We start from the raw sequence: 13396 nt of genomic DNA on the forward strand, positions 1-13396 counted from the left end.
CAAGACAAAAGGAAACATAATGAAAAATTGGGAAAGCTAAGTGCCCTTTTATCCCGAAGAAAAGGAAACATAAACAACATCTTAGGTGCAGTAAAGAAAATAATCCTTACTGCAAGAGAAAAGAAAAAAAAAAAGAAAAAATTGGGAGCCTTCGCTGCTGAATTGTAATAGCTACCACTTACAAGATCATTTATCGCCTTAGTTGCAAGATGCCAAATGGCCCTGAAAAGAAAAAGAACACATTTCATGACAATAAAATACCAACTGCCATTTATACATAGAGTAATTAAAATTATGTATGAATATACTATAGTAAGGAAATTTTAAAAAAATATAAATTGAGTGATCCAACTTTTTCTGGACTTTTGATTACCAACACCAAATTTCAAAAAGATTATCAAGTAAACATATTTGCATGATACACATCATATAAAATATTCATCACCAAAGAACACACAAAGGAAGAAATAAAGCAAAAAATTTATCAAAAAGATTAGTTAGCATGCCAAAGATGTGTTGACTAGTACATGGAATGCTGATCCATCTTGCACATGTTAGAGCTATAAATGGTTCCAAAATTAATGAATTACATCAAAACTCTCCTCACAATACACATCATAACATCTACTAATCTACTGTGTTTTTCTTTTCTTTTCTTTTCTTTTTTCCTTAATAGAATGTTGATCTGGACTTAATACAAAAAAAAAAAAAACAGAATTTATAGTTATAACATCTTACAGGAAACAAACAAAATATGTCTATGTTAAAACATATTATCTTATTTATACATTTCATCAAGCAGAAAAAAAATAATATGAAATTCCAATTAAAAAAGAAAAAGAAAAAATATTAAAAATAAAAAGTAAAAAAAGATTGATTTTTTTCATAAATGACCTTCTAGGATGAGATCTTTAGCGAGTCGATGAAGAGTGAGCTCGGCTTTAATTACTAAACTCGATCTTGATCTCACACAATTTTACTTCTCATCTCATGGATACTCCTAAAGCACACCCATATCCTTAACATCCAATTCAATAAGCAAAGTTATAGGAGATATAGTAGACACAGGCATCATTCCTAAATTATCCATCACTATGAAAGCTTCCACCTTTAACAGAAAATTGATGAGCTTCTGGCAGCATCTTGTATCACAAATAGAACACTAAAGACAAGACTTTTTTTCTTTTTTTTTCAATACTACATTTTATAAATAGAACAGAACAATACAGAGCATTCTATAAATATATAGAATCCAAAGCGGTTCAAATTAAATATTAAAATAACAGAGCATGAATATGACAAAAAATAGAAAAAACTTACCGTCTTGAAATCTTAAGCTCCCAAGTGCCCATGGAAATCACTTCTCAAAATATTTTTACATTCCATAGATGCCGCTTGCTTCAACCCTAACCAGCAACAACCATTCAATTAATAAAAAAAGAAAATTATTCAGATTGTTAAACACATAATCCCAAACAATTAAATAAGTAAGGAGAGGCCAAAATTAATAACTTTCTCCTTAAGGTCACCCAAAATTCACATTCAAAATTTTTATGCAAAATGACACCAGATATTAAAAGAAAAAAGGGGCTACCAGATCAAGCATTAGAGAGTGGATAATGGAATTGAAATTGAAGAGTGGCGACGTGAAAAATCAGTGGAGAGTGTGGATCAAAGAGTGATCAACACTAATTAGAAAAAAAAAAGTATGGCCAAATGTGGAGGATGAGAAACGAGAGTTGAGAGAAGAAAAGAGTTGGAATTGGAGAGGACGAAAAATTAGGGCCGGCTGTGCCCTAGTTTTTCATTTTACACTTATTTAATATGTATACTTTCAATAAAAAATTGAATTTTTTTTCAAATTTATAGATAAAAAATTAATAATGTTTAGTAAATATTTAGGCGGCAGTTTTTCCCGCCAAAATAAGAAAGTGTTCATTTCATTTTAATTTATTTATATTATTATAAATTAATTTGATATTATGAAGTCTTACTTATTTTTAATTACTATAGTACTGCAAATAAAAAAAAAAACTGCAATCATGTTGTAACACCTATAAATAAATTGCACAACATTTAGTATACAAATCATGCAACCACTTATATTTGTGCACAATTACTGTAATAATTTTGAGTTAATTTTAAAATATAACTATCATGCTTCAATTGTATAACGGGAACTATAATAAAATATAACATTATTTCATATTAGTTGTATTCAAATTACAATTATCTTGTATTAAAAACAAAAGGTTTTTGGGTATGAACCTTGCTTTTAGGTGGGGAGGAATTATATTGCCATTAGGCTAACTAATAAAAAATATTTTAATTATACATGTTACATGGATAGTCACATTCTGAATTTAGATCACTATCGTCAAAGGGCATAATTATCCAAAAAGAGATATATATAGTTATTTATGAAAATATGGTATATCCCAAATTAAATCATGTGGGAGTTAATAGTTAAAATTATAAACTAATAATATTACTATTTGGATTATAAAAATAAAACAATGTCATATATAGACCATATACACATTCTCATAATAAACATCTAATAATGATAATAAGTGTCATATTTAAATTTAAATTTAGTTAAATCTAATTAATATTGGTTGACAATTCTGGTTATTACCAATATAAGAAAATGAATTTTAATGTTATTAGATTATTAGTCACGATACCACTAATGGCAATAGATCAAAAATTAACATTATGTATTAATGTGTTTGTTTTAAGTATTTATAGAAAGTTGTATGACTTAAAACAATGAACAAATATAACCATACAAATAATATAGTATAAAAGAATAAATAAAATAACTAATTTCACATAAATTTGTAGTATGAATTAATTTGAACAAGTTATTGTTTTGTGAATATTATTTAAAAATTGAAACATTAGATATATTATATTTATCTAATATACAAATTGTTTTTAGAAGGTATCCATATAACATATAGATACTAACCGCTACCACTAATCATAATAAGAAAACTAATAATATTTTATGTAATTAGAATATTTGACACCATGAACAAGATAATTGTTTGATAATTATCCAATACTTGGATAAAAGTTATCCTCATATTAGTAGGTGGAGGTTTGAGTCACTTTATGTGCATTTAGAGATTGATTTTTTATTTATTTATTTAGAAATAAATATAATTTAATACAGTTCTACAGAAAAACTGCATTGCACTATCAAAATGTTAATAAAAATATTCTGATTATTTTTTATGTAAAATATCTTTAAATTTATAATATAATATTATAAATAATTCAATTAATTTAAAATCAATTTCATTAAATTATATTTAAATTATTATTCTTACTAGTATAGAAGTGTCATATTTTAAGTATCTTTTAATGTTATTTAAAAAAAGTATATTTTAATTTTATGAAAAAAATAAAAAAAAAAAGTATATTTCATGTAATTTGAGGGGGGTCTTTGGTAGTTTTCTAGTTTGAATTGATTAGTTTGATATTTTCTTAAAGAGGGGGTAGCTATACGATAATTACCTTTAATTTTTGCCTTTATTTTACCTGTATAACCGCTACTTTTGGTGGCCGGTTATATGCGCAAATAAAAAAATGATAAAAAGCGGCTGTACGAGATACAGCCGCTGTATTACAGTTGGACCCTCAATATGGTCAAGTTGGATCTGCCCTGATAATTTAATAATAATATCAAGGGTACTAATTTGGGTTGGCTTATCCAGTCCTATTAATATATTTACCCATTTATCATCGTATTACTCTTTTAATGTACTTTTAATCTTTTTTAAAGAAAGAGAGACATATTCTCATTCTATTGAAATATTAATTTTTGTATTGTAATCTTTTTTTTTTTTAATGAGGATGCTAATAATAACGTGATGATTTTATTAACGAAAAAGCAGCCTAACAAAATGCTAGTTGACGACGTACGTACCGCAAACAAGATTCATGTTTTGCCTCTTGTTGAAAGGATTACTTGGGGAAATTATTATAGACTTATAAAAAATAGATATGGGTGCGGCATTAGGGTTATTGGGTTCAGGGTTCATGGACCTGCGGAAGGCCCCGATAAGGGGGAATTCGGAGAGTCATTACTGTCAGGTTGCGGCATTTTATGTCTACTGGCTAGAGTTTAATACGGTGATGAATTGCGGGTGGGTGAAAGACGAAGAGAACAACAATAAAAAGAATCTGAAGAAGAGAGCTAAGAGAGAGTATAATGAGACGGTGAGAGAGTTGGCTGAGTTTGTTAAGAAGAGAGACAAGGGATCAGAATCGGTTATCACTGTTGATGATCACGTATTGAAGCAGAAGTAACGTTAGACATTACCGGAGTGTGCCTGAGTGAACGAGATTTTATGATGATGACGAGGAAGCTTAATTATGAGATTGATGATGAGATCAACAAGAAGAAGCGAAATATAAAGTCATACTGCGCGGCGGGTGGGAAGAAGTTTAATAGTGAGAAGGAAAAGAAGAATCACGAGTGGTCGAAGAAGCATTAGATGAAAATGGCGGCCGGAGCTGACAAAGGAATGCCTATTATTTACCAGTTCGAAGATGCATAATTTGATTTTGGATAGAAATCTTAGCATTCTTTAGTTTATTATTATGCCAACGTTTTTGCTTTAATCTTTGCTCTCTCTACAATGGGGTATATAGTTTAATAAAAGAAATTCATGCCATTTTCTTTTTTCTTTTTTTTCAAAAAATCAATTTTCAAGGATGACAGAAGTTCGACTCAATCCTGGATAGATTCATATGCATACATAAATAGGTTCCCTGCCAAGTATTATTAGTTTCTTGCTTGCAAGTTGTGTGAAGAAAAATGGTGACCAGAACTAATCAGTATAATGGGGGATAAAATTGGAATTCATGGGATCTAAATTACATGATTGGTCTTAATCAAAGCTGGAAATCCTTTGAGAGATAGGCGTTACAAAGCTTGCTATACTTAAAATCAGTCATTGAGCAACTGATAATGTATGTGGAGCTTACTGCCCTTACTGAATGCAGAGGCAAGTCTCAAGGAACTGAAATAATGGTAACGCTTGCTAGTTGATAGATGAGATGAGAAAGTTTTCAAGTGCTTTTGATTTGCTATGTCTTTCAAGCATGTCCGAAATATAGTGTCTACTTAATCTATCGAGAGGATTCAGATTCAAGAAGTGTAATGTCTTCAATCGAGAGTTCATCGTGCTCTTCTGATTTAAGTACTTGTGCTGCGATTGGTGTGTATAACGAAGTTGGATGGTAAAATGTGGTTCAAATTCATCCACTTTCTAAGTGCTCCAAATAGAAAAAGATGTCCACAGAACAAATCAGAGACATGTGGCCTAATTAATTCCTCCCTTCAAGCTCTCATCAGCATAAAAATGGATTCCATTTACAATAGTCCTCAAAAATGCCTTGGGTTACTGTTAAGGGGAAGCTCAAGACAGTTCAAGAGAAGAACCTTCAACAGTATGAGTTACTTAATGTTTCATCAGTATAAATGAGATATCTGGCGGCGAAAATTGAATAGCTTATTGCAGATAATAACCAACTATCGACAGGACAAAATCTGATCTGAGATCTACTATTTACGAATACATACTAAGCTGCCTAAGATAATCGGTACCTCCAAAAGAGCTCTCCTGGTGTACCCAAAAACAAAAGAAAGTAAGCTCCCGGCAGCTACCAGATCTTGGTCTCTGGGGCAAGCCTACTATACCTAAAACGCCCAGCCTTCTCGCAAGAAATAACTCAATGTCTGTCTCGTCATTCTTTGGAATCTGTGCACTGGCCAAGAAAATGTCTTCTAGTAATTAGTTTATTATCTAAAAGCTCTAAAATGAAAAACAGTATTTCCACAGGGAAACAAATATAAAATGAAAGATTAGATTAAAATTGATCACATAAAAAAGATAAAGTAACAGAAAATAATTGGAGCATTCGACTTACATAGGAAGCATTGTCTTGCTCTCTACAAATTCTTTTGGGATTTGGTTCCAATTCCTCTTCACAAGAAGTTCCACTCTTGCCACCGTTGCAGGTTTTATCTTGCTGTTTCCGAAATTCAGTGGATACTTCTTCACTGCAGGCACCAAAGTTTACACTAGAAATTTTGGGCGTTTTCTTGTTTGGATGTGCATACAATGGACACGCCCCGCAGCATTTGATCTTGTGACGCTTTCTGTTAATATCTCCGCCTATGTAAAAGGACAGCTGAAAAGAGTGGCTACCATCAGCCAGGCCAAAATTCAAACAGGGAGTAAATCCAAGTATGACATGATCCGAGTAAATAGACTCTTCAAAAATCAATGGGGGAAAGTGATCAACATGACTGGTTTCGGAGGGAGTCTTTATTTCAAAACGGTAGTAAACATTAAAATACCCACCACTAGCATCAAAATGTTTCTCAAATCCTATAATAGCACAAAGAGCGAAGCCAATTAAGTTTCTGTTACAACAATACTGTGGTTGTTGGATTGTTATCGAAGATCCTAAACATCGATTGCTGAACCAGCCAGGAATTTCACTTCCAGGTAAACAAATGCCGATTTGAGGTGGTATCTTCAATTCCTGTAATAAGAAAATCATGATTACTGATATAATTAAGTACAGAAAAAAGAAAAAGAGAAAGAAAATTCCATATTTGTACCACATAATCGTGATGGAATATTCTCAGTGATGCACTTAGCATGTGCTGAATTCTTAGCTGTGAATCTGCCAAAATGTTATTGTTCCCTTTATCATTCAGCTTCAGGCAATTAGTAAATATTAATTCCATTGGACTATCACGGGAGTGTTTGTGTTTGGATAGTGTTTCCAGCACCAATACATCGAATCCTTTTAGACATGACGGAAGCTCTGGCAAAGATCGGAGCTGCTTGCAATTCCTTGCTTCTAACAATTTCAATCGCAGTGGAAGCTCAGGTAACGTCTGAAGCATATTGCAATTCATCAAGTAAAGATATCTCAGCCGCGAAAGTTGCTTCATACTTGCAGGTAAAGTCTCAAAGTTATTTCCACTTAGATCTATTTTTTCCAATGCGAATACGCTGCCAATATCCTGAGGGATCTCTGTGATGCCAGAGTCTTTTAAATCTAGCTCTGTTAAAGAGCACAAACCTGATAACAATTTAGGCAATACCAAACTTCTACATCCGGCAAATGAAAGTGATTTAACTTCATTTAAACGTGCAATAGAGGCAGGTACTTGACTAATGGCTGATCTCTCTGCTTCGATGTATACCAGAGACTTTAGATTCCCCAGGTTCTCCGGCAAACTAACAAGTTTTGAACATTCCCTCAACTTCAAATTTCTAAGCCTTTCTAGATGATCAATTGAAGATTTCAGCTCTTTAATCTTTGTCCAGCTTAAATCCATGTATGATAAACGTTCCATTTTCTCCAAGATCTCCGGGAAACTCTCCAGTTTTGAGCAGTTATTAAGATAGAGCCAATAAAGAGATCTCAACTTACAGATACTAGTTGAAAGACTCTTCAGCCTTGTGCAATAACTCAAATCCAGCTTTACAAGAGTAGTTAGGCTCTCTATTGATGAGGGAACTTCCTCTATTGCACTATCCCTTAAATCAAGAACTATTATGTTTCCGGAGATCTTTGGAAACTCTGTGAGATTAACACAATAGGAGATATCAATCTTTATGGGAGATGTAAAATGAATGTCGTGGGGAAAGCACTTCAGACTTTTGCATCCCCTGAAACACAAGACACCAAGGTTGATGAAATTTTGGATGTTACAAGGAATGTAAGCCAAGTTTGTGCAATTCCAAAGATTTATTTTTTCAAGATTTGGGATTTCTGATGGCTCTGGAATTCTAGTGAGATATTGGGAGTAGCGGAGATCAATAGATTTTAACTTGAAAGCTTCCTGCAAAAAAAAAAAAAGGATAAATAACTAGTACAATAGATTTGCATTTAATGAATTCCATAATTAATTTTGTGTGTGTGTGTATAATTTGATATTATACCTTTTTTCCTTCCCAAATTTGTTTGATTTTACTATGAGGTAAGTTGAGTTCGATAAGATTCTCTGGATCAAAATTGAATGGTAATGTCTTCAAAGGATATCCGTGCCAATGGAAATATCTCAATTCCTCAGGAAGATAATCAAGACCTTGGTCAAGATGTACTTTAGAGCTCATGTACTCACACGTGTAAAATTTAAGTAATCTAAGATTTGACATATTTATAAAGGCTCTAGAGTCAAGATGTATGTTCCTTATTTTGGACATATTCAGAAATATACCTTCAATTGCATCGGTTCCCTTGTAAGAAAAGAAATAAAATAAAAGAATGAGTTAGTTTAAATCCCACGGGCTCATTAAGTGAAGAAGAAATTTGCATATTTGAAAAAAGTAAAAGATTTTACTCTAAACACATTTTTATTATAGGATTGACTCTATTTCTCCTGACACATAATAATCATTCTCATCCCTTCTTTTGTGTAGTCCTCAATTTTACTTACTTTCTATAAAACATGGCTGCTTTTAGGAAAATTTTAAATGAATAATCCTACTCAGAAAATAAATTAAATAGTGTAGCTTCTTACCTTGTTTTTCTTGAATACATGATAGATATCCTTATGATACCACAACCTACTACGATTTGCCGCTTCTTTGATGGATTCTTGACGAACAATCTCTTGTCCCATTTCTTGCAATAAATCATGCATTTGTAGCTTGTTGAAACATGATATTGTTACAAGCGACTTATCAACAAGGACGTTCAATACATAATATGCAAAATTAGGATCATCTTGTGACATTGTCACATAGTCTTTATCCTCTCCTTCGAAGAAACATGCAATGTCTAGAAACATACTCTTCTCTTCCGCCTTTAGTTCATTAAAACTGACTTTCAATACATCATAGATATCAGGATCACAGATCAATTTTAAGTTCTCCAATGCAATTTCCCAATCTAATTTGTTCTTCTGGTGACGAAAAGAACCCAGCACTCTAAGTGCTAATGGATTGCCATTGGCATAATACAATACACGCTCTGAGAGGACCAAGAGATCTTCAGGGCCATGGTTTCCCTTAAAGGCATAGTAACAGAAGAGCTTAAAAGCTTCATGATTTTCCAATCCATTAACCTTGTATATGTTACTCACTCCAAAATTATCAAGAACACGTTTATCTCTAGTAGTTACAATGATTTTACTTCCTGGACCAAATTGATCAAGCCCTCCAGCCAAATAATCTAATTGCCCAACTTTATTCACATCATCGAGAACTATAAAAACATCCATTTGTCGGAGCCTTTTCTTGATACACTCAGAAAGATTGGGAGTTCGTATTTTGATATTTTCATCTAATATTTCAGAAAGAATACGCTCTCGTAAACGTACCAATACACCTTCTTTCTCGGATTCTTCCCTCACATTTGCCACGAAGCACTTTCCTTCAAACTCCCGAAAATTTTGATTGAAAATAGCTCCAGCTATTGTTGTTTTGCCTATACCACCCATACCCCAAATTCCTACAATTCTGAAAACCGGCAATCCAATACATAGCAATGATTTAATTTGCTCAACTCGTGAATTTAATCCAACTAGGCCATCTGAGTCTGTTGAGATTGTTACACTTTCTAATTTCTTTAAAATATCTTTGACAATTACGTCTACAAGTTGCGCCTCAGACCTAGCAGGTGTCAAGATAAAAAAATAAAAAAAAAAATTGCGAAGATTTAAATTAGACTAAGACGGACTTTCATAATTGAGGACATAAATTGAGGTGTTACATACACTGGGCCAGCAAATCCTGCTCTCCCAAATGGTAGAGCAATGAGTCCCATGGTTGGATCAGTAATGGTCTAATCCGTGCTTCGTCGAATAATATTTTGACACATATAGTCTTTGTTTTTTTTTTGTTTAGCCAGCTACAAGGATGAGTTGAAAGAGTTACCTGATATTCGTGGAGTCCCATCCAGATAGATTAGATGCTTCTGTCAGCACAGCCCTCCAAAGTTGAACCTTTTCAGGCATCTCCCTGAACTGTTGTTCAAGCTTAGAAAATGCATCCCCGAAACTTCCAGTTTGCTTCCGCACGTCAGATGGGTCTACGTGGTAGAAAACTGGCACAACAACTTGGTCATTCATATTCTTGCATTCAAGGATCTTGACAAGCTCATCCAAGCACCATTTCGAAGATGCATAATTTTTTGAGAAGATGGTCACTAAAATCTTCGAGCCAATGATTGCATTCAAAATTGCAGGTGAAATCTCATCTCCTCTCTGAAGTTCTTCATCAATGAAGGTTTTTATTTTCTTTCGAGACAGAGCGGCAAAAAGATGGCTAGTAAAGTTATAGCGGGTATCCTCCCCTCTGAAACTGAGAAAGACGTCAAATTTGTATTGACTATTAAGGCGAGATGAAGAGGATGATGATGAAGATGCAGCCATTTTTTCAAAAAGTTTGTGACAGAAACAGAGATCCTTAAGAGTAGATGCATAATAGACTAAACTATGTGAAATAAGTATTTCTGCCCCCTGATTCTCACGAATGACATTTCCGCCTTACTTTCCTCGGAATTTGCTGTAAGATTCTTGCATCTTTTGCATGGAAATAAAAGTCAATCTTTCGCAACGTGGAGTATTTTTATAGTAAAAAATGAGAAATTCTGCCAACAACCCTTTTATTGTGTTGGCTGGCAACTCCTTTCTTTAATGATAAGGTTGAAAGTTTGAGTTATATTAAATTTAATTAGTCGCGGGGAAGTCGCCTTTGTTGGGAGAACCTGTGCCTCTCGGTTCGAGCGGGGACTTCTAATCTGAGTTGTGGTACGGGTTTAAAGGTGCCTCCCACAGTTGGAGCCCTCCCTAGGATACCTCGTGATTAATATCAAAAAAAAAAAATTCAATTATATATATTAATTATTATTTAATAAATGAGTGTTCAAAATATTATTTATAGTGCACATAGTTTAACCGACATCTAGAATATAGTACAGTATTAATCTAGAATTGATGATATTTTTAAGGAGTTGCCTAAGTTACAGTTCATGTAACTTACAGCCAACTCCTCTTACTTGTTTTTCAATGCCTTTTCTCTCTCCTCAGGACACATGGCTGCCAACTATTGGGTGTGTAATGTAACATAGCAAGATCCTATTTTTAATTCATTTCTCTTCTCCTTTTCTTTTTCTTTGCTTCTTCTGTGTACAAGTGTTTGTTGTTTAATTTTGACTAAAGGAAGAGGGTTCACACTAATAATGTTAATCAAAGACATTTTCTATCATTTGAATAAAAAGTTGAAGAACGTGAAATTGTTTAAATGCAATGAACCATAGTGAAGTCAATTCGAGTCTTGGGACTCATGTTATAATTAAGAATGGCAGAATAACCCGTACCTAGACCGAATTCGAATAATTCAATCCAAGTTGAACTCGTATCGAAATTCAATTAAATGCGGATCCAAATTAGGGATGGCAAAAATCCCCACGGGGACGGGTACCCTCGGGGATTTTCCCCATTCGGGGAGGGTACGGGGATAATTTTATACCCAATTTTTTATTCGGGGAGGGGACGGGGAAAATTTTTTACCCAATTTTTTATTCGGGGAGGGGACGGGGATGAGGTGGAATCCCCATCCCCTACCCATTTCCCCATTTTAATTTTTAATTTTATTTTTATTTTTAAAATTACTAATAAATAAATAACAAAATTATAAATATTGTTAAAAATAATAAATATTAAAATAGTTATATTATTAAACTTTTAAACTTAATTAACTAATTAAAGTCTTAAATTTTTAATCCAAACCACAATGATACAGGAGAGAGCTGCCTAATTATAATTTACAACAGTTCTAATCCTAATTCGTATCCTACATTAGCTCGAATTGCTAGAGATATTTTGGCAATTCCAATTACAACAGTTGCTTCTGAATCAGCTTTTAGCACCGGTGGTAGAGTTGTGAGCTCACACCGTAACAAACTTCATCCAAGCACATTGGAGGCCTTAATATGCTGTCAAAGTTGGTTACGAGCTTACAATAGCAGTATGAGTTTATTTTACATTGTAATTATATTATACAGTTATTAATATTTGCGCTTATAAGTTACGTTACTTATATCATTTTCATTGTTTTAGGTTTGAAATCTGAGGTTAGCTCTCAATTTGCCACATTTCTCGAGGAAGAACTGGAAGAGCAGGAGGTAAATAGTTTTATTAAAAATATTAATTAAGTATCTACATTTATTTTATTGTCGATATAAAAATAATTTTTTTTCTTTTTATTGTAGGATTATGAAGATTGAGTCATTGACAAAGATAATTATTTTAATAATTTATATTTTTGAATGTGACTTTGAAATGGATCAATATTAATGCAAGATATATTTTGAACTTTATTTTTATCTGAATTTTTTATTTTAATATGAATAATTTAAAATCGAAAAAAAAATGTATTAGACTATTAATTATTCGGGAACCGGGGACCCTCGGGGATCCCCTGTTAGTATTCGGGGAGGGGATGGGGATTCACTTAAGTAATTCTGACGGGGACGGGGAGGGGACGGGGACATAACAAAATATCGGGGATGGGTATGGGGAGATTGGTCCCCTCCCCTCCCCTCCCCATTGCCATCCCTAATCCAAATTTAATTTTATGAACCTGAATGATATCAGGACCGGGTCAAGATTTAGGAGAACCTGCATATCCGAAACCTATACTCGGATATCTTTCATTTTAATATTAATTTTTTAATAAATTTTAATATAAATAGAAAAGACAGAACGGAAAATATAATGTGCACAATCGGCCCTAATTTTGCAATTCACATTCCTCTTCTCAATCTCACATCCACCGGTCGCCAACCAGATTTCCTTTTCTCTTCATCAAATCAAATCATCGTCGTCATCGCTTCAGCCATTTTCTTTTCTCTATGTTCATTATTATCATCATCATCATCAGTCGCTGTGTTCCTCTTCTTAGCGCTGCTGCGACCTCCAACCCTTCTCAATCGTTCATCTTCAACTGGTGCAAAATTGAGTGGATTACCTTCCATCTCTAAGCCCGTCTCTGCTTCTCATTTGTCATATTCCATGGTTCCTGTGGAGCTAGGTGGGGGAGAACGAAGTTGAGACTGACCTTGCGTTGAGACAGGAGAGAGAGATCGAGAATCTTGTTGCCTGGTGAGAGAGACGCGTGAGATTTTTACTGGATTTTTGCGTGCGTGTGTGGTGTTTGCACATATGAACATGTGGCTTTTATACGGAAAGTTTTGTGCTCTCCTTTGTGTTAATGCCATTTTCCTTTTTTAAGTATTATTTTAATATTTTAAACGCCAAATGGTAGAGTGAGAAGGACGTGTGAAATGACAGCATGAGCCGTTGTTTCTGTCTTCCTTCTCACTTCTTTTTATTCGTTTACCATTTTTC

The 13396-nt window shown here is 33.5% G+C and overlaps 1 protein-coding gene across 1 annotated transcript; it reads right to left on the reverse strand.

The window, feature by feature from the left end:
* Positions 1 to 5128: 5128 nt before the first annotated feature.
* LOC102623166 (disease resistance-like protein DSC1) lies at positions 5129 to 10661 on the reverse strand. The gene is made up of 6 exons (XM_006477600.3): positions 9921 to 10661; positions 8564 to 9656; positions 7983 to 8279; positions 6647 to 7882; positions 5947 to 6567; positions 5129 to 5784 (listed from the first exon to the last, which is right to left on the reverse strand). Exons 1-6 carry the CDS (start codon positions 10415 to 10417, stop codon positions 5764 to 5766), a joined length of 3765 nt encoding a protein of 1254 aa, XP_006477663.2. The 5' UTR covers positions 10418 to 10661; the 3' UTR covers positions 5129 to 5763.
* Between the last annotated feature and the right edge of the window lie 2735 nt (positions 10662 to 13396).

Source organism: Citrus sinensis, chromosome 3 (genome assembly GCF_022201045.2).
Source record: "Citrus sinensis cultivar Valencia sweet orange chromosome 3, DVS_A1.0, whole genome shotgun sequence".
NCBI lineage: Eukaryota > Viridiplantae > Streptophyta > Magnoliopsida > Sapindales > Rutaceae > Citrus > Citrus sinensis.

What these genes read in the sequence shown, in the direction of transcription:
- LOC102623166 (XM_006477600.3), bottom strand. Translation starts at nt 10,417, where the DNA reads ATGGCTGCATCTTCATCATCATCCTCTTCATCTCGCCTTAATAGTCAA. An exon ending in ATGTATTCAAGAAAAACAAG is followed by an intron (nt 8,280 to 8,563) that starts GTAAGAAGCTAC and finishes TTTTCTTACAAG; the next exon opens with GGAACCGATGCAATTGAAGG. An exon ending in AAATTTGGGAAGGAAAAAAG is followed by an intron (nt 7,883 to 7,982) that starts GTATAATATCAA and finishes TTTTTTTTGCAG; the next exon opens with GAAGCTTTCAAGTTAAAATC.